A 19,753-nucleotide genomic window follows, 5' to 3' on the forward strand; every position below is an offset into this window, starting at 1 on the left:
CCCTTTATTTGAATGATAGAGATATTGTATTAGTTAGAAAAATAAGTGTAACAAAGGTGCAATAAGGTTAGGTTTGCAAGGTCTTATGGTCAGCCTGTCTAGCTTTACCAAAATGAACAAGTATCTGTCTCCTTTATTATTAGTAACAGATATAATCTACCATTGTATAATTTAAACCATAACATTAAGAGATAATGTACTGTACTGTCAAAAAAAGCCTGTTTTAATTCTTTTTTGCATGACACTGGTTTGCAAAATTTGAATGCGTTTTTGTTTGTCCATAGAAGATGAGCAGATCACATGGTATATAAATAAAATTGTCTTAGTTCTTATTTGTTCAAACTTACATTTTGATCAACAGAAAATGCAAAACAATTTGCTTTTTTTATTTCATTTTATTAAGGTATTGCTTCGACAAGCAGCAGAGCGGAAAAAAAATGAGCCCAGATTTTATGAATATTAGAGGAAAAGACCGTGTTGCCATTGAAGTGAGGTACCACTCTATGTTGAAGAAACTAGATACAATTCTTGACAAGGAAGACATACAGATCTTGAAAGGTAAAGTACTCTCTTCAATGTGTGGTTCATTGAGTGTTCAGGGGTGGATCTAGGACTTTTGGAATATGGGGGTCCTCCCCCAAGGAAAATTAAAAAAATTCTCTAAACGCTTTGAGATGCAATATCAGGTTAATCTTTCCATTGAAATTATTAAAGAAATTTGCAACATATTTCTGGCTGAATTGTAATTATATTGGTACCCCATCATAAAATGTGAGACTCAAAAATATCCAATTTCATGGTACAAGGTGTTCTGTTCATCTCCTCCTCAGAGCAGAGTTTACCACCAACAAAAGATGCTCTGATACAGCATGTTAAGCGCTGCACCAACCAGGCTGCTATTCACAGTAGGGCATTGCAGCCAAGGATTGATGCACTCTCACCAGAGGGACATGGATGTAAACTTGAAAATGATGACCTTATAATCACTTGGATGACGAAGCCACCTGACCCAGATGTTTTGCTTCAGTGTGTCAGCAGTAGCTGTAGAGTCGGCAAATGTCTTAAAGGAAGATGTTCCTGAATGAATGCACAACTACCGTGTACAGACCTATGTAAATATAGAAATTGCAGCAACTTCCAAGAAGATGTTGAGATTGTTGATGCAGGGGAAGATGATTTGGAGGATGAACTGTGATGGTGTTAAATCTTGATATCTTAGTCTGAAATTTTAATCAAGTTTGAAGTTTGTGAAGAGGGTTAACTTTTTCAAAGTCATGGTGTCATTATTTTGTTCCCCTGAGAGTTTAAAGGAACCAGTAAACATGATCTTATTCATATATTCATTTTAGCTATTAGTAGTTTTACGTAGATTACCCTACCTACCAGACACCTTTGATAAATATCCACATTTTCTTCAAATCACACTTTTTTTTTAGAGGGGATGGGAGGGGGGAGGAGGGTGTTATGGGCATGCTTTACCTCTTGCATATTCGCAACTACATTTACTGATGACGATGACGCAAATACTGCGTCCTGAAACCAGTCAAAGGTTTATATACTGTTGTTGGGGAACCATCGCCCCTGACCCTGTTCCAATATCACGGTTCTTTATTGTTTGCCGTAACATTTCGTTACCTGTTTTATTCATATTGTTAATATGTTCTGTGCATCTGTTCAAGTTTTGACTGAAGGATATTCAAGTCTTTAGTGACTTTTATTTCATCTAATTATCTTCACCTCTACTACGGAATAGACTTTCCCTTTTCCATACCATATCTGACTTCCATGCAGTGAATTGAAGTGGATACTGTTAAGACTAGTACAACTGTCCTTGGATGAACTTTTAATCACTTATTAATTCCACGCCACGCCTTTTGATGAAGAACCTGTATCTTGAATCATCGCAAAGGCCCAGCTCTACTACACCATTGAGTGTATCGACCCAGTCTTAATAGATACATTATTTCTTTATATCTGGGGCTTAAGTTAACTGTCTTCGTTATTCACTTATTTGTACCATTCACCTTTATAATTCATATTATTTGTAGAATATAGAACTATTATTTTTCAAAATACCATTCGAAACCTTGTCGATCTTTTCTTTTATGCGTTAACTCCCTTGGAAACTCTTTTTGCAGGAATACGAATTATAAACATGTCGTTTCAGTAACAAGGAGAAAGTACCTAGTTTTGCAGGAGACTGTAGAAAGAGTACTAAGGTAACGGATATATACCAACTATAACTTTATTTCACATCTACGATATGCCATGACGTCTTAGTGTGCCAACTTATATATTGATTTATACAAAAGAAATAGCTCACTGGTCTTGGGGCATTGGTACATCTCATTGTAACTAGGGATTTAGCTACATGTAAAGTAGAGGGGGAGGGGTCGCATTTGTAAAACAGTTTGGATGGGGAGTGTAACAATTATGGAGAGGAGCTTTTCATTATATGTGTATATTTACCCATACATGCACAGACGAAATGCATTCATAACATAGGGGGAAAATCTAAAAATATTTGATTTATTACAAAGCATTATATCTGAGTTTATTAAAAGTGGTACATTTTTATAATTAAAATCCTTAAGTTATAATGTGCAAAAATTGTATTTCATATTTCAAAGTTGAAAATGTGATTTTTTACCATTTTGGCAAAAATGGAGGGGGGGGGGCCACAACTTGTAATGCCTGAAAACAACCCTCACTGACCCTTAGACCAGAATCCTCTTCCACCATTCTTGTAACCCTGACCCAACTATTATACAAAAAAAATATATCAGTCGTAATTTAACATATAAGAAAAGAGTGGTATGTATGCACCACTGTACCAAATCTAACGTTAGCACATGTGTTCCTAATACATAGCATCGTAGCACGTAATGTCTACATAACATACCCAATTTCAAGGGTTTCTTACAAAAATACTGCAGGAAATTTTTTGGAGAACTTTTGATATAATGTTTGTGATGCATTAAACTACCCCAAAATGCATTAAAAATCTAGACCCGGTGTTGCTGGAACGAAACTGATTTTACAGCCACATTTTGAGCTTCAGCTAATGGCCTATACAGGAGGAAACAAACATTTTGAAATTATTGGAATTTTTGAAGTAATGAAAGGTTTGGAATTGATCATTTAGGGAAAGTGTACAATTGTAATGGTTTGTATTTGTTTTAGCAGAAACACTTGATCAACATACCGTGTTGCTTTTAGCCCCCTCTGACATCAAAGTTTATCTGTTACAGCAGCAAATAATTCTGATGGTTTAGTCAAGGGAATCTGAAAAAAATTCATTGCTTTGAAGTGGAGAAGCCATCATTTACTGCTCCCTATCAAATTTTGACCAGAATTCCTATGGTCCAACTGTGCATGTCTTGTACTGCCTGGTCTGCAGTGTTTAGTACTTTTTGTTGCTTTTTTAACTTCTTTTCAGCTTTCTAATTGCAACCAATTAAATAGTTTCATTTTACCCAGATGACAATTTGCCAATGTCATTGTGCATTGTGCATTTACTGCCAAGGTACTTCTCATAGTCATTACCAGCTTGTTGTGTTCAACAGCTGAGGGTGGAGAAGGGAGGGGATTGGGGTATTTGTGTTGGCAATCGTTCACAAACAGTGCTTTAGATATATATGTTTATTTTTTAAGATTACCATGATATATGTCTTCACAAATATACATAGATGACAAATGGGATTTTATTATTTTTCTTACTCAGGTCAACTTAAATGTTACTCATCTCCCAACTAATGAAAACTACTCCTGTCATTTTGGGAACTTTATCTCTAAAGCCTTTGTCATTGGGAGGAATCAGCTGGTCTGTCAAAGTCCTGACGTGGCCACTTTACCAAACATCCCTGTAGGAGGTAACTAGTTAATAAAATGGTACTTTTGACAAAAGTGTTATGATATACATATTAACCATACGATATAGGCTGATCACAGTCTCTAAACAGTATTATGTTAAGTTAACAGTGATAGAAGATTCACAATGACGTACAGGTTAACCATACGATATAGGCTGATGACAGTCTCTACACAGTATTATGTAATGTAAACAGTGATAGAAGATTCACAATGATCTTTGTGTATAATGAGTGTGAGTTATGTTAAAATATCTCCAGACGGCTTTATGCAAATTAAAAGCTCTTTCGACCCCATAATAAAATTCACAGTTGTAGGTTTACAATTAACCGTGTGCAACTTCAATGAGTACTGCTGTATTAATTATTACTGCTGTTTTATGTTCCTGTTTCCTAAAATGTACAAGACGTTGGTTTATTGCTAAAAAATATATGAGTTGCTATCGCTTTTGCTCCCTGCTTTATACTTTGTAATTGAACAAGTCTACGATTGAAAACTTTTTGCTGTCATATAAAAGTGTAATATGAAACATTTTGTCATTCTTTGGTAAGTTTTTGAAGTTACTTGTAAGTTGGATGAGCTAGCTCAAATGTAACTTTGATCATCTTTAGCAGCATTTAGTTATCTTGGATGACAACAGAACTGTTAAAACTCTGCCAGGTATAGTAAACGCATGCCTGGAAAGGACTGGATCAATTTTATGCTTATATATATATTTAGAACAAGGACATATATTTATTTTATTAGTAAGTACATTTTCTCTTCCAACACCAGACGATGCTGTAGAGGTTGAGCTGTCTCTGTCATCATCAGAATATAACATTACGTTTGTCAGCATTCCTTACTACTTCTTTGATTGTAACAGAATTACTGGGTAAGTTAACATCATTTGGTGCAAGAACCAAAGTTTGCTTAAAACTTACATATTTCTATGTTTGAATGTGTTTTTTTGGTTTTGCATTTGCTATAACCTGATTCTTTCTGTTATCTTCATTCTTGGTTCTATTCAAGGCTGATATGGTATCCTATGATCCATGAAACCAATTGTTATATCTCGGCAATAATGGTTGTGGACTCCATTATCACAAATCCCTAATATCAGAAAGTGTGATGGTAAATTCTAGAAACATGCTATACTATGCATTATTCCCCACATATTGAAGTTGCCATTGGAGTCGGATGGTAGGGTGCGTTGGTATATGGATATACCAGCTTTACCTGGTATTTCATTCAGACCAATATTGAAGGTATTGAAATCTGTCATCAACGAATATATCGAAAATACCAGGTATATCTGACACAAACCTTGCATACCAGGTAAAAATAATACCCGATAGAAATACCGACTCAGAACTTGAGGAAATTCCTGCTGCTAATGTTTATGGTGTATAACTTACCACTCCCCATAGTCCCCATTGCAACTGTAAACATTCTTGCTTCACAATCTTAGCCAATGTATTGCACTTGTTGCTTTACTGTACCAGGATGAAAGGTCAATGAAGGGACACACTGATATGTTTCCTGTGCCAATTACACACGATAATTTGTAACAGTCTATGTACGGATAGGGGGGAGAAGGGGGGTTACAGAATACAGCACAGCACCTGTTGGAGGTTTTGAAACACGTGCTTCGGTATGCAAGGAAAGGATTGGATGGCATGTGTGTGTACATTAATAATTACGAAAAACGAAAAGTGTAATGCCGGTAATCTTACCTAGTTTCGAATGAGGTGTAACAGAAGTGTTAGACATCACCATCAATCCCAGAAAATACACACACAGCTTGCTCCCGTCGGTAATTAGACACTAGTGTACAGTCAGTACATACAGCTGCGATCAATACCCACAGCACAGTGTACAAACTATACAGCGATGGATATCTCATGTCCAGTTATAGGTAACACGGTATCACATTTCATTAATGTCTGCAGGGAAAGTTAACTTTTCACTGGGCGGCACACGGTTTGGGGCGAGTCTTCAATGCCTTTAATAAGTCACATGTCCCATTGTCAATCATAATTTGTGTCAGTGTCAGCAATATATTGAATGATATTATTATGTAGCTAACACTGAATAGATACTTACATATGAGTATTTTTTATTTTCGTTAGATGTGTAGACTGTTCTACCCAGTGGGATTGTAACTGGTGTGTAGATGACTTTACCTGCAGTTTCAAGACAGACCCTCTCTGTGGTGATTTCATTGTGAGTATTAGCGATAACCACCCTTATTTACATGATATTTGCAGTTAACTCTTATTGGCTAACTAGTGTCATAAGTGACAATCTCTGTCAAACAACCATTTTTGCAATAACAGTCAGTGTTCTCAGTGTTAGAAATTGTAGAATAAGATATTCAATTACCTTTGGAACATACCATAATACTTCTCTATGCTGATGACCATGTTGTCTCACTATACTATTATTTTTGAAAAATGTTTGCATAGCTTGAGTAAATTATTTTGTCTGCATGTTGATAAAAAAGTAAGTTTTAGCTGTGTAATATAAAAACTAAGGAAACTTGCATGCAGTCCTGATGAGAGATGACATCACCTGACAAGTGTTCTAACAGATCTTATGTACATCTAATGCTAGTAACTGATGACATTTGCACAATTGAGTTTACAAAGGGTATGGACAGTTTGAATTTAGTACTTCCTTATGAATAGTCTGCTATCCATATCTGGTATTTTTAATGCAACAAGGTTAAGTAGTCTATTCTAAGTGTCTGTCTATGCAATATTGGCTTCACAAGTTGTATATATTGTTCCATATTCCATTATAAAAGGGATTGTATAATGACACTATGGGGCTAATATGTATACTTGACTCCAATGGTTACTAGTTGCCAGTGCAGTAAAATGGTTTTGTTCAGTTTCAAGTAGAAAGACATTCTGTTTAAGTTGTTGGACACAGCTTCAATGATAATGTAATAAGTCCTCTCTAACTAAAACCTGTATATAGTCAATAATGTCAACTATTAACACGGGCACAGTTTGGGGATATCCCATACAGTGGTGTGACCCTTGTATCTACAAGCAACAATAAACTCTTGTTTATTCTACTGAAGTGGCATATTGACTTTTCCAAAGTAGAAATTGAAAACTTTCCAAACTGCTGTGACTTGAAACCTGTTATACCCACTAACAGTTGACAGTGTGCTGTCTATAGTACATGATTGTATTAAAGGAACTGTATAATGGCACTACATGGTTAATATCTTAACCTGGCCCCAATGGTTATTAAAGGAAATATGCTTTGACTGTTTTTAGCTCATACCAGCATGTAGTGCTCGTTGAGCTATTGTAATTATGTTTTCTCTCTATCTATCTGTCTGTTCACATTTGTTAAAGTGCTTCTCGTACAGCGGCTGTCCATGAATTTCAAAGAAACTTGGATGCAATCATCATTTGGTAGCGGGACATTTAGGTTGTTTGGGATTTTTACGTCAAAGGTCATCTAAGGGTCAATAGGGGTCAATTTGTGAAAATCTGCAAAATGCTTCTACTCCTACAGATAGCAATGGATATTAATGAAAGTTAGGCATAATCATCCATGACTGGTGGTACCTATAGGGTGTTCACGATTTTTAGATCAAAGGCCATCAAAGGGTCATCAAGGGGTCAATCTTAGGGTGAATGCTTCATATTGCTTGTTCTTGTGCATGGTTCAATGGATATGGATGAAACTTGGACACAATGGTCCATGGGTGGTGGACCACCATGAAGGTTTCATAAATTGAGGTCAAAGGTCATCTAGGGTCATTGTTTTGAAATTGCCCAAAATGCTTCTAAAGATACCAATGGCTGTTAATGAAAGTTGGTGATATTAATCCATGACAGGTGTGTCATATTGACTGTTTAGTATTTTGTATTTTAGCTTAGGAGGAATCAATCTATGAAACCTTCAACAGCTTTTTCCCCTACAGATAACAATAGATATTAATGAAAGTTAGTCACAATCATCTATAAGTTAAAAAAAATCCAACAGGCTCATTTATTAAGAAAAACTTGTCCAAATGATCAATCTGGTGTGAGCTACTACACCATTGGTGCTCTAGTTAAATTTGTCTACCTGGATGGGACCTCCATGTACAACGCCTCAGACCTAGCAAAGTAGTATTGGTGCTCCACCAACCTAGTGTCAGGGGCGGCGTCAGGGTTTGGAAAGTGGGGGCGGGCAACAAAACCAATATCTGTTGGTTGATCATTTTCCAACTGACCAGTATTCACGAAATTGACGTAGACGCAGGAAGTTACTTTTGCATTTGGGAAAGCTGGCTAAGTGTGAGTTTGTTTGTGTTGTGGGGGAGGGGAGGGGTCAAAGGGGAGGGCCCTCCCCTTTGGGAATTTTTTGAATATTTTAAGGCCCTCAGATGCAACATGGTGCTACAAAATGTAATTGCAAGTAGGGTTGTTGGAATTCGGTTTGGTATGGTATATGTTACAGAGGAACATAATGGGGTTGTTGACAGTTACGTTTGAACTGACTGGTTAAAAAAGGGTTACCATATAACAGGCTCAAGCACCACCCGTCCCAGCACCACCCGTCCCAGGTTGGGGGAATGGAAAATCGATGAACATAAATGGCGCCAGAATCGTTCATGGTGCACGAAAAGCGTGCAAAAATAAATTGAAGACGACAATGACAACAATGAAGCGTGCAATAAAATGAAGACAACAACACCTCTTGACTGTTCATTCACCAACATGTGCTGAGTACAGTATTGTGACGTCATGTCGATTGAAAACAAAGGGAAACAAAGGAAAGATCCCTCCCATATCCCTGATTTCTTTTAGTTTGGAATTTGGCGTAAGGTTCTCATTGGTCAATTTAGTATGGAATCCGTAGAAAATGTTATGAATATTCATAGTTTAATTTACCATTTGAACTGGGATTATAGGACTTCCCATACAAAAGTCACGGTGCCCGACAGCCCCCACAGTGTACTCTCATTGAAAATGTCCTAAAATCTCTATTTTCATTTAAAATTGGCGTAAGGTTACCGAAATATATATGGAATAAGGCATACACCACCAGAAAGCTAACCGTTTAAGCTTTCAAAATGTGGATGGTCCAATATGATTGACTAAATGCACATGAAGATACAGGTCAAAACACACACAAAATGGCTCTTGCGCTACACAGTTAGGACCCTCTCGGAGTGCCGTGAGCGCTATGTTCCGTTTTGAACTCACATCTGGATGAATGACATGAATGTTGAATGAATGAGAAACCCACCTGTAAATTTACCGAGTTAATATTTGAAAAACAAGAAAAGAAATTTATGATCATATATAAGGGTCACTATAGGCTATTTTCTGGAAGATACTACAAAATACTTGTTGCATTAAAATTCATATTTTATCACCTAGAAGTGCTCCTAACTACTGTTGAGTAGTGTTTCAATTGGTGTCAAAGTTGATTTAGATCATGTTTGATCTGTGATAAAGATTATTTGATTGAAAATTAACTTTATTTGGATTGCTGGGAATGTAGGCCCCATAGTTGTATATAATTACTTGAGGTTAGTTTTTGCATACGCTGTCATTTCCAGGTTAAGATTAAATTATTGGACACTGTTTTCATTCAATTGTAACTTTGTTTTTCCTAGATGGATTCTGAAGATTGCCCTATGCTTAGGAGTGGAGATATTTTTATCCCTAATGGTCTCAACAGAGAGATTATCTTTACCGTCCAAACTCCCACAGCATCTACTAATATATCAAACAAAGTAAGTAGACTACCAAATGTTAATTCTCCTTAATGGTCTTCCCTGAGTATTCTCACCTCCTACTGCATCTGCTAGTATATCAAACAAATTAAGTATTTATATATCAAAGTGAATTACTTTGAAGTGGTATAACTTAATGAAAGAGCTTTGATGTCCAACAGTTGATATTAATTCTACTATCTATTTGTATATAAAACAGATAAAGTGGATTTCAGAACATTGTTATTCCTGAGTATTTTTCCAACGGAACAATGGAATCCATTTCCCGAAAGTGTCAATCCATAATATCACAATGAAAGTTTATGCTGTGCACTTGACATGAGTTCATTCAGAATGTTCTCATAATTCTTCAGCAAATTACACTAACATAAGTTCCTGCTTGATTGAATCTTTTCATATTATGTTTGAATCTTTGTTGAAACACACACTGTAAGTTGAGTTCATAGACAAGCAAAGATATTATATATTTCAAAGTGAAAATCATTTTGTAGCATCATTTTTCCAGTTTTCTTATAATGTGCAAATTCCCTCTGTTACAGTTGCTAGGTGGATGCCGCATGAAACAACATTATCATTGACAATATATATTTGACATGAATTCCCATTGATGTTGCAAAAGCAAATGTCTTAAAGTTGGTTTAATGTCATTCACTACTTACCATCCTCACTCTGATCTTGCTATCCAACAAATTTGAACATTAACTGACTTTCTCTCTCCAATGCAGGAATACAAGTGTGTCATTGGTTATGAACAAACAGAGATTGTATTGGAGGCCACTCTTTCTAACAAAAGTGGAGAGAATTTCACTGTTACTTGTAAAATGACACAGGCAAGAGATAGGAACAACTTTTATATCTATAATCTCTAATGAGGTTGTGTTTATCCGAGAGACAATAGAAAGTTAATTACCGAAACTATGCACATTTCAGGAATAAAAAGAAAGAAGGAATAAACAGAAAGATTAAACAGAATGAAGGTTGCCATTGCAAAAAGTGATATGTATTATTATTTATCTGCAGGGGCGGAGCCAGGATTTTGAGAAAGGGGGGGGGCCGACATCCCGATAGTAGCACTTTAGTGATCTGCATCCTGGCGGAGGGGTCTAGGGGGAGGGGTTGTCCCCCTCCCCCTTGGAAATTTTTGGTTAATTGTGAGTGCTTAGATGCAAAATGGTGAAACATTTCGCCAAAAACTAGAAAAACCAGAAACGTTGCAGACACGCTTTTTTGTGCAAATATTCTTTCTCGATAGACACATATTTAACAACGCTCAACAGTGTATGTACAATGGATACACTATTATTGCGTCGATTCGTTTTTTCTTTTGCGCGAAAATTATGACACCAGATTCACCCCAAGAAAAAACATAAAACAGATATATTCAATGAGACAATTATGATATACTTATTAATGAAAGGAGGGTGTAGGCGGTTTTACACTATCTAACGCAACGTAGTCGCCAAGAACCTGAAGTATTTTTAAGGGAGGGCCCGATAATAAGCGGAAACGGATCACCGACCGAAAAAATATCGGAATTTGTGGACTATTTCTTGCTTCCTATTGTATTAAAACAAAGCACCTATGTGAAAGACACAAATCACATTCTGAAAATTGTGGAAGCCACCCCGTTACCAAAAGCAGTAGTACTTGTTACACTCGATGTCGTCGCCATGTATACCAATACTCCCCAAGAGGAGGCATTAGATATATGTCAAGAAGTCTATGAAAAGGAAAAAAGCGAATATGGAATAAATGAAATATCTTCCATATCCATGCGCAAACTAATTGAACTTATTTTTAACAAGAAACTGTTTCGAGTTCAATAACCAATTCTATCTACAAAAGATCGGTTGCGCCATGGGTAGCCAAGCCTCTCCGGAAATCTGTGATATCGTCATGCATAGACTGGAAAACCAGATTTTACCGACAGATAATAAAATCTTAAAATGGCTCCGCTATAGAGATGAAATTCTATTGCTTTACGACGGTTCACCTCAGGAACTTGAACAACTAGTAAACAGGTTGAATGAAATTCACCGCTTCTTAAAGTTTACGGTAGAAATATTACACACCGAGGTAACATACCTAGATTTGAAAATCTTCAAAGGTCCAAGGTTTGAAACCAATGGGTTATTAGACACCAAAGTCTACACCAAACCCACGGAAACCTTCCAATACCTCGACAGAAACTCTGCACACCCACTTGCCACTTTTAAAGGCTTCATTAAAGGGGAAGTCTTACGATACGCACGTCTATGTAACAATGAGACTGATTTCTTACAGAAAAAGAATGCGTTCACAGAGAAACTGTTACTCCGTAACTATAAAAAAGAGGAAATTGCCTCAGCCACGAAAGGCATAAAATTTGAAAACCGTGGGCAATACCTCACTACCAAACCTAAACAAAAGGAACCACCAATGGTGTTCAAGCTTACCTATACACCCCATATCAAAACCATGCATTTGAAAAATGTACTTTTGAAACATTGGCACTTAATCTCGCAACACGAGGACAGGGGCGTAGAGAATGTTTTTGTTGTTGGGGGGGTGTGGAATATTTGATTTGCCGACGGATCTGGAAGTGGTGACTGAAATGGGGGAGGGGTCTAAGGGGAGGGGGTGTCCCCCTCCCCTTTGGAAAATTTTTAGTTTTGAAACGTCCTTAGATGCAATCTGGTGCATATTTTAAGTCAAATTTAACACCGTAGAATTTCCATTTCGATATTATTTTTATGGCAGTCGGCAGAAGAAGAATTAATTGGGACCAATTATCGAACTGTGTTTTCTCTTTCACCGATCGTTGAAATAGTGAAACTGCGTGATGAAAATGTTCAGAAAACTTTCCGGTAATGAGAAATAACAACATTCATTGATATACAAGCGAGAAACGTTAAAAATTGTGTACAATTCGGGAGCCATGTCCTTAAGTTTTCCACGGAGAACGAATGACATCTGCGATGACGTCATTCTGAACAGAGGATAATAACAACACATTGTCACATGATAGCACAACTCATGGGCTGCGGCCTATACGGAAGCCTTTAATTCCATTTCTTTCACTGAGTTGCCGGCGATTCTGGCACTCGTCTAGCTGAGCCTGGCTACAGTAGCTATACTGACGGCCGTGACATTATCAGTTATTTGCCGAGAGGTTTTTAACATGCAGGCGTCGGGTGATTGGATTGGTGAATGAGTTTATCAGATGAAGAACTGGAAAATCGAAATAACCGATAAAGATACTCCCGTTCTCCTTTTCTCTATTCAGCTTTCCTTCTTTCTTCCCCTTCCGCTCTCTTCACCTTTTCTCCTTTTGCCGACAGACCCAAAATTTGCCGACAGCGACCAAATTATTGGGGGGTGTGACACCCCCACACCCCCCCCGCTCGCTACGCTCCTGCACGCGGAATTATCCAAACTGATTCCAAAAGAACCGATTCTAGCCTACAAAAGGGCCCAAAGTCTCAAAGATTTACTTGTTAGCTCAAGGTTTCATACTAACAAAGAATCAGCTGACTCTCAAGGTTCACACGAAGCTCTTTTAGATGCTCTTATTGCTGCACTATGAGTCCATAAAAACTTGTGCACAGAAAATAGATGCATTTTGAGAACGAGACGCCCAGGCCGAATATAAAATATTCAAAGGCTACTACTGATGAAGCTCCTCCTATAAAGTTTGAGAGCAGAAACCGGTCTAGTTGGTCATAAGAACCTACACTAGTCTCTCCTACTATTAACAGTACATTCAATTCACCTAATAGGTGCAATTATGTTTCACCATGAGGAGCATGCTATAAGTTCATGTTCCTCGGGCCCTCCCTTTAAAATACTTCAGGTTCTTGGCGACTACGTTGCGTTAGATAGTGTAAAACCGCCTACACCCCCTTTCATTCAGATAATTATGATATACTTGCTAACTGTGCATTGATTTTCCCTGACAGTAATAGTCAGCACTATAGTACTGAGCCGTATCTAATTAATACGTGATGTCGCGTAGGCCTGGTAATTGCCTTAGTTTCAATTTGGAATAAAAACGATCGCGTTTCAGGGAAGAGCAGCTGGATATATATTAGGCTTTTCTTTCACCAAGTTATGCCTATTAGGAATTTGAAGTACTCCCACATAAAAAAAACGCAACTGATTTCCAAAAAGGGGGGGCCGGGGCCAGGGCCGGGTCGGCCCCCCCTGGATCCGCCCCTGATCTGTGTCATTATTCACACAGTTTTTGATAGTGTTACATTAATAATATTATGCATTTCTTTATAATTTTCTATATTATTTTTGAGGTTAACAGTAAAACAATAGAATGAAAGACAACTGCACCATTTAACAAGCGTAAAAAGAACCATTGTGTTCATATCACAGTTGTCCTCATGTAGCATATGTGTATTAAATGTTTTCAAAGTACAAAACTTTAAAGAGTATGATAAAGTCTATGTTTGTTTCATGTTCAAGTTCTAGTCTATGTGCATGTAACAAATAGGTCATTATTATTTCACCAGTACTCCTATATGGCAGAAGAACAGATGATTAATGCATCTTTCAACCTTAGATGGACAGAGAAAGCAGTTGACATTGATGGTACCATCAATGGTATGTTTTTTGTCTGTGTGAAGACCATTGTGTTCAGTTCTTGATATATTCATTGCATAACTGCAGGATAGGCAAACATATTTGTCTTTAAAGCATGTTCATTAGTGAAAGAGGGTAGCATCACACAAAGTTTGATGGAAGATTTATGATGAATTTCTTATGAATCATAATTTGGATCTTTTAGGTAATTGTGTCATTAACTCATTTTCCAGTGCTTGTACTTCTTCAAATTCATTCCCATAGTGCAGGCCTTCAATTTTGGACATGTAAATTTAATGTGCAGATGTTTGTACATGTAAAATTTTGCTTGGAAGTTAAAATCGATATTTGATTTTGGGCACCAAATTTCAACAATTGCACCAACTTTACAAAGTAATATTGATTGATCAATGCCAGAGCACTGCCTCCATATTTTCTCTATATGTACATTAATTTGGGATGATGGATTCCATTTGATGAAATTCTTCTGTTGCCAATTAGTATTATTGACATGCAGGTATGGAATTTCAACTTTGAAAACTGTTATTTTTCTTCTTCTTTTGTGCATTCTCTTGTGAAAAAAATTGTGTTTATAAGAAAGAATGCTTTAGTGATTTTATGTTGTGAAGGTTGAGTATAACATCCTTCATCCAAGAAGGAAACTAACTTTTCTCTAAATTATTTATCATTTTTAAGTTTCTTTTTGTTTCAGTTTTATATAACTAATAGGGCGTAATGTTTGATCATAGCAGGATCTTCAAAGGCATCTAGAGGTAGATTGTACTAGGATGATAAGAATGTCAGATCGCCAATCTGTTATACATTTATCAACACAGGGTTTTTATTTGTCTACATTTCAGTGATTCTGTACAAATGTTCTGTGGACAGACCAGACTGCAGTCGCTGTTTGTCCAATATAACAACTCCTCCTGTCTTAATGTGTATTTGGTGTTCATCACAGTCATTATGTGCTGTCAGAGAAAACTGCAACCAAGGAATACAGAAAGTGTGTACAGCTCGGCCTCAGATCACATTGGTAGGCCCTAATAGTTAAATAACAACTTGTTTACCTTGTACATAAATTAACAAGATATTAACACAATTGTATTATGTGCACAAAACAGCTTTAGCTTTTTACCTCTAACTATCTTCTCAAAGTCCTTCACCTTACAGGACAGATTCAAGATTTTATATAGCAGGAGATGTGACCCAGTCCTTGAAGCCAACTCCCATGTAGGAGGGACCTGCAACAGCAAATAGTACATTCTGAATCATATGTAGACTATAATTTGAGTCTTGAATTTGGTTTAAGCTAACCTACGATTGTACTAATTTTTAAGTACTTTGACATAGTTGAATAGATGGCTGGGGGTGGGGGGGGGGTAAACACACCCACACTCGCCTGGATCTGTGCCTGCCTTGTCTGATTCAGAACAGGAGGATGCTTCAAGGTTATTCTATGTGTAGAGATCATAAGAATCTTTCCCTTTCTTATACTGCTTTTGTAGAGAATCTTGACATGTTTCAATAGTTGTCTAATCCTTATAGTTGAGGCAGAAGACAACGCTTCAGTGGGCATGGTGACCACAACATGTTGTAGTTTTCTTTTAATTGACACAATTCCATCTCATCATTTGTTAGATTGAACCAACTAGTGGCCCAATCGAAGGAGGGACCATGGTTCAAATTTTCGGCACTGACCTTGGCCAGAGATTTTCAGATATTGGGAGAGTCACACTAGCTGATGTTTTGTGTGATCATGGACGTTATGAAGACCAGTACATGGTTGGGGAAAGGTGAGAAAGTTCATTTCATTGTGTTTAATAGTATATTGAGTGGTTGAATACTTAAAGCAGAGATAATTCATGTAATAGCAAGTAAATTATTGTAGGTATATGCAGTGATAGCATCATGTCTGTATCCAGAGCTACAAATTTGGGGTGGGGTACAAATGTTGGGTGATGTCCATCCTGAGGAGGGCTCTAAGGGGAGGAGATGCCCCTATCCTATTTATGGAATTAGATGCTAAATGTTACTATCATTGCCATTGTTTAAAGTACATTTGTGTAATTTTCAAGTTTTCAGCTGTGTTTTTTACAAATGAAAACAATCTGCAAAACCTTCTACAAGGGGGAGGGGGATCAAGTGCATACCACAGAAGACTTTTTCAAGTTGAGAAGTTACTGGTCTTTACTTGACAGCAAAAGGATTTCTTTATGGTACCATAAGGACCATATTGGTCAGTGACTAATAATATACAATCACTTTCCTACCAGCAACAATCATCCTCTGTAAAGCCTAAAAACTATTACTTTCTTTTTTAATTAGCTGCTTTTTCTTTTAATATTCAGTACTTTATACAATACTTTTCTTTTGCCATATTTTAGTGTTACATGTATGGCAGGACAATCAGAGGTGAAGATGGGTCCGGTCTCTGTAAACTTAAGGGATGACAGGACTTCACAGGGGGATGTTATGTTCTCTTACAATGTGAGTACATTGTATATACTTTCATTAGGATTTTTCTGTTTGTTTTTTAAGATACCAGACCTTGCCTGAGAAGGTGTCTGCTTGTATCAGTTCAGTAGTTTTGGTTTGTTTGAGAAATGCAGGTTTACAGTAGAAGTTTCAGTCAATGAAACATTGTAACATTCTTCATGGGGATCATTTGATGTTTATCAACAGGTTGTTTGCAGGTATATTCTGTGAGAAATTATCCTTTAATATAGTTTTGGTAGGTGGTGTTTTTCTCTGCATCCCTATAGAGCCTGCTAGCTAGCCTTCCTTTTGAAAGTGATTCCCTTGTTCGAATTTATGTGTGTATTTTAGTTTCTCAAATACTGATTTGACATAATAGATTCATCATTGGTAACACTACTTTTAAAAGTACTGAGATTAGCCTTCATAGGTATTACATGAGTAAAAAGGAAGTGAAAGACAATGCATTGGAATGATTTTTACAGTGTAGCATACATAGACAGGTCCATTGTTTGTTCCATTGATGGGAATATAATAATGATATCACACTTAATAGTCATACATATAAAAAAACATGAAAAACAGGCATATACCGAAAGATTACCATTTCTACGTCCTTTCCTAACTCTTGTAAAAACCTGCCCTAAAATGGTCAAATTAATCATAAATTAGAGTTAACTGGGTCTGTAGAGTCTGCATTATTACAGTGTGTAATAGTGAAGTAGATAATAGTCTATGGTTTAGTACACCTAAGTTGTATTTTATTGCATGTATTTTAGATCCTCCTGCAAGCAGGAACTCGAAAAGAAGCCTCATTGGCTTATCAAAGCCGCAAGCTGACCGAAGTTCATATTTAAATCCATTATTACCAATTGTCAATTATCAACAACTCTGCAACTGGATGACATACATTAGCTTGGAGTGACTCGAACCAGGGACCTTATGATTGGAAAGCACCGGCATTAACCACTGAGCTAACACTCCTAATTAGTACCTATGGCTGTACCTAACTCCTAATACCTAACTCCTAGTTCGTACCTATGGCTGTGCCTGTTACTTAAAACTGTATTAAATCGAACCATTTACTAGAAACACTTAACAATGAAATTAATTTTGCAAGTTATTGGTTGTAAACTTAGCTGGCGCAACCATATTTCAACTATTTGCAGTATAATTGCACGGAATGTTGGCATATTATCTAAGTTGAAATATTATCTATCGGAAAACATACTCAGAACACTATACCAGACCCTGGTTGTCCCGCATCTCACTTATTGTTCCATTATTTGGTCTGGTACATACAACACCAACCTTAACAATCTTATAATACTCCAAAAGGCAGCCATTTGCCACATAACACACGCAGCCCCACGTGAGCACACCAGTCCCCTATCTAAGAAACTGAACTTACTAAAATTGCACGATCTCTTCAAAGTTAAGCTTGCATTATTTGCCTACAAGACCTGGAATGGATTACTACCAGGTGCCTTTGACAATTTTTTAACCAGTAACAGAGATGTACATAATCATAACACGAGGCATGCTAATCATGCCCACTATAATCTTTACTATACCACCATTGGAACTTTAAGCCTACAAAACCGTGCAACAAAAACATGGAATCTTCTGACGAACAATTTAAAGAGTAAAAAGTCAGTCACATCCTTTAAGAAGTGGTATTGTAAGGAAATAATAGCTAGTTACTGACTAAAACTAAATTATACCTGTCTTATCTTGTCTTGTCTTGTCTTCTTGTCTTGTCTTGTCTTTTCTTTTCGGAGTCTTTTCGGAGTCCTTTCGGAGTCTTTTCGGAGTCTTTTCAGAGTCTTTTCGGAGTCTTTTCGGAGTCTTTTCGGAGATCTTTTCATTTACGGAGTCTTTTCTTTTCGGAGTCTTTTCTTTTCGGAGTCTTTTCTTTTCGGAGTCTTTTCTTTTCGGAGTCTTTTCTTTTCGGAGTCTTTTCTTTTCGGAGTCTTCCACATTGGTAAGCTTTTAAACTTTATGGAAGACTTCCCTCCACATTGTACTTTTGTGGCAAACAAATACATATATATATAAGTTCTATTCTAATTGCCTTAGCTTTAGATGCTACTTTATCATACTCAATCAGGCATTTGTTGAATGCAAAGTTAATCATTTAGTTGTGACATTATATGGTTGAACTAGGATGACTATACTGTATAGTAAAAGTCTGATAATACTTTAACCTTTCAAACTCTTTCCATATATCATTATTTTATATATATTTTTCAAGAATCAGTGTGAGAGAGGAATGGATGGTAGGCTGTGTGTGATTTCAAATGTTTATATTTGTAAAGCCTTTTGATTGTCTCTTCTATTTTCATAAATAATATTTCTCATTGATTGATTCTTTCTACAGAATCCAAAATTAACCTCATATTTTCCTGAGATTGGTCCAGCATCTGGAGGTTCATTGATAACTATTAATGGTACAGACCTAGACACCGGTAGAGATATAGAAGCTTTTGTTGGAAGTGAGCCATGCAGTATTACAACGTAAGAGTAATTATATCCTTGCTGAGTTACAGTCTGAACATGTCAATCTTTTGCATAGATCTCTAAAATAATTTACAAAGAATTGATTACTACCAAATGAATTCTCCCATTCATTTTTTGATTTATTTATTTTTTACATTTCAATGTAAAGTCTGTAATCTCAATCAATGTAGTGTAATTGCATGGCAAGATCAATAATTATTGCCATGGTCCTTTCAAGAGTCTTTGTGGTTCACTATTTTGAACTGGTCATGCTTTCTCCCAGGGAAATACAATCAACTGTTAGTTATTGACAGATTGGGCACAACTGCTTTGGCTTTGAAAGTACTGCACTCTGAGGCAGAATATTCACATTTTGTGTTTTAATAAAGTAACATATATTCCCATTTGACAACACACTTCATATTAGCAATGTAACTTATAATGCCAACACAGGGAACCCTAGTTTGTTACTGTTTGTAATTCTTAACATGGCAGGTATTGTGTGTGTTATATTTCTAACACAGACAAGCTTATATTAAGTTATTTGTTTCTATCTTTAAATGGCAGGTATATGTTACATTCTAACACAGACAAAGTTACAGT

At 36.7% G+C, this 19,753-nt stretch overlaps 2 protein-coding genes across 2 annotated transcripts in view; both read left to right on the forward strand.

Annotated features, from left to right (window-relative positions):
* LOC139961306 (plexin-A4-like) overlaps nucleotides 1-19,753 on the forward strand; it is a 64,402-nt gene that overhangs the window by 20,299 nt on the left and 24,350 nt on the right. Inside the window, exons 7-16 of the mRNA XM_071960432.1 lie at nucleotides 3,667-3,872; nucleotides 4,645-4,744; nucleotides 5,982-6,075; nucleotides 9,485-9,604; nucleotides 10,330-10,434; nucleotides 14,104-14,194; nucleotides 15,034-15,209; nucleotides 15,815-15,969; nucleotides 16,561-16,726; nucleotides 19,032-19,168. Coding sequence (XP_071816533.1) covers nucleotides 3,667-3,872; nucleotides 4,645-4,744; nucleotides 5,982-6,075; nucleotides 9,485-9,604; nucleotides 10,330-10,434; nucleotides 14,104-14,194; nucleotides 15,034-15,209; nucleotides 15,815-15,969; nucleotides 16,561-16,726; nucleotides 19,032-19,168 — 1,350 coding nt within the window. The remainder of the gene's footprint in view (nucleotides 1-3,666; nucleotides 3,873-4,644; nucleotides 4,745-5,981; nucleotides 6,076-9,484; nucleotides 9,605-10,329; nucleotides 10,435-14,103; nucleotides 14,195-15,033; nucleotides 15,210-15,814; nucleotides 15,970-16,560; nucleotides 16,727-19,031; nucleotides 19,169-19,753) is intronic.
* Nucleotides 1-19,753, forward strand: part of LOC139961196 (uncharacterized) — a 101,162-nt gene that overhangs the window by 12,925 nt on the left and 68,484 nt on the right. The gene's annotated exons all lie outside the window — the stretch shown is intronic.

Source organism: Apostichopus japonicus, chromosome 20 (genome assembly GCF_037975245.1).
Source record: "Apostichopus japonicus isolate 1M-3 chromosome 20, ASM3797524v1, whole genome shotgun sequence".
Lineage (NCBI taxonomy): Eukaryota > Metazoa > Echinodermata > Holothuroidea > Aspidochirotida > Stichopodidae > Apostichopus > Apostichopus japonicus.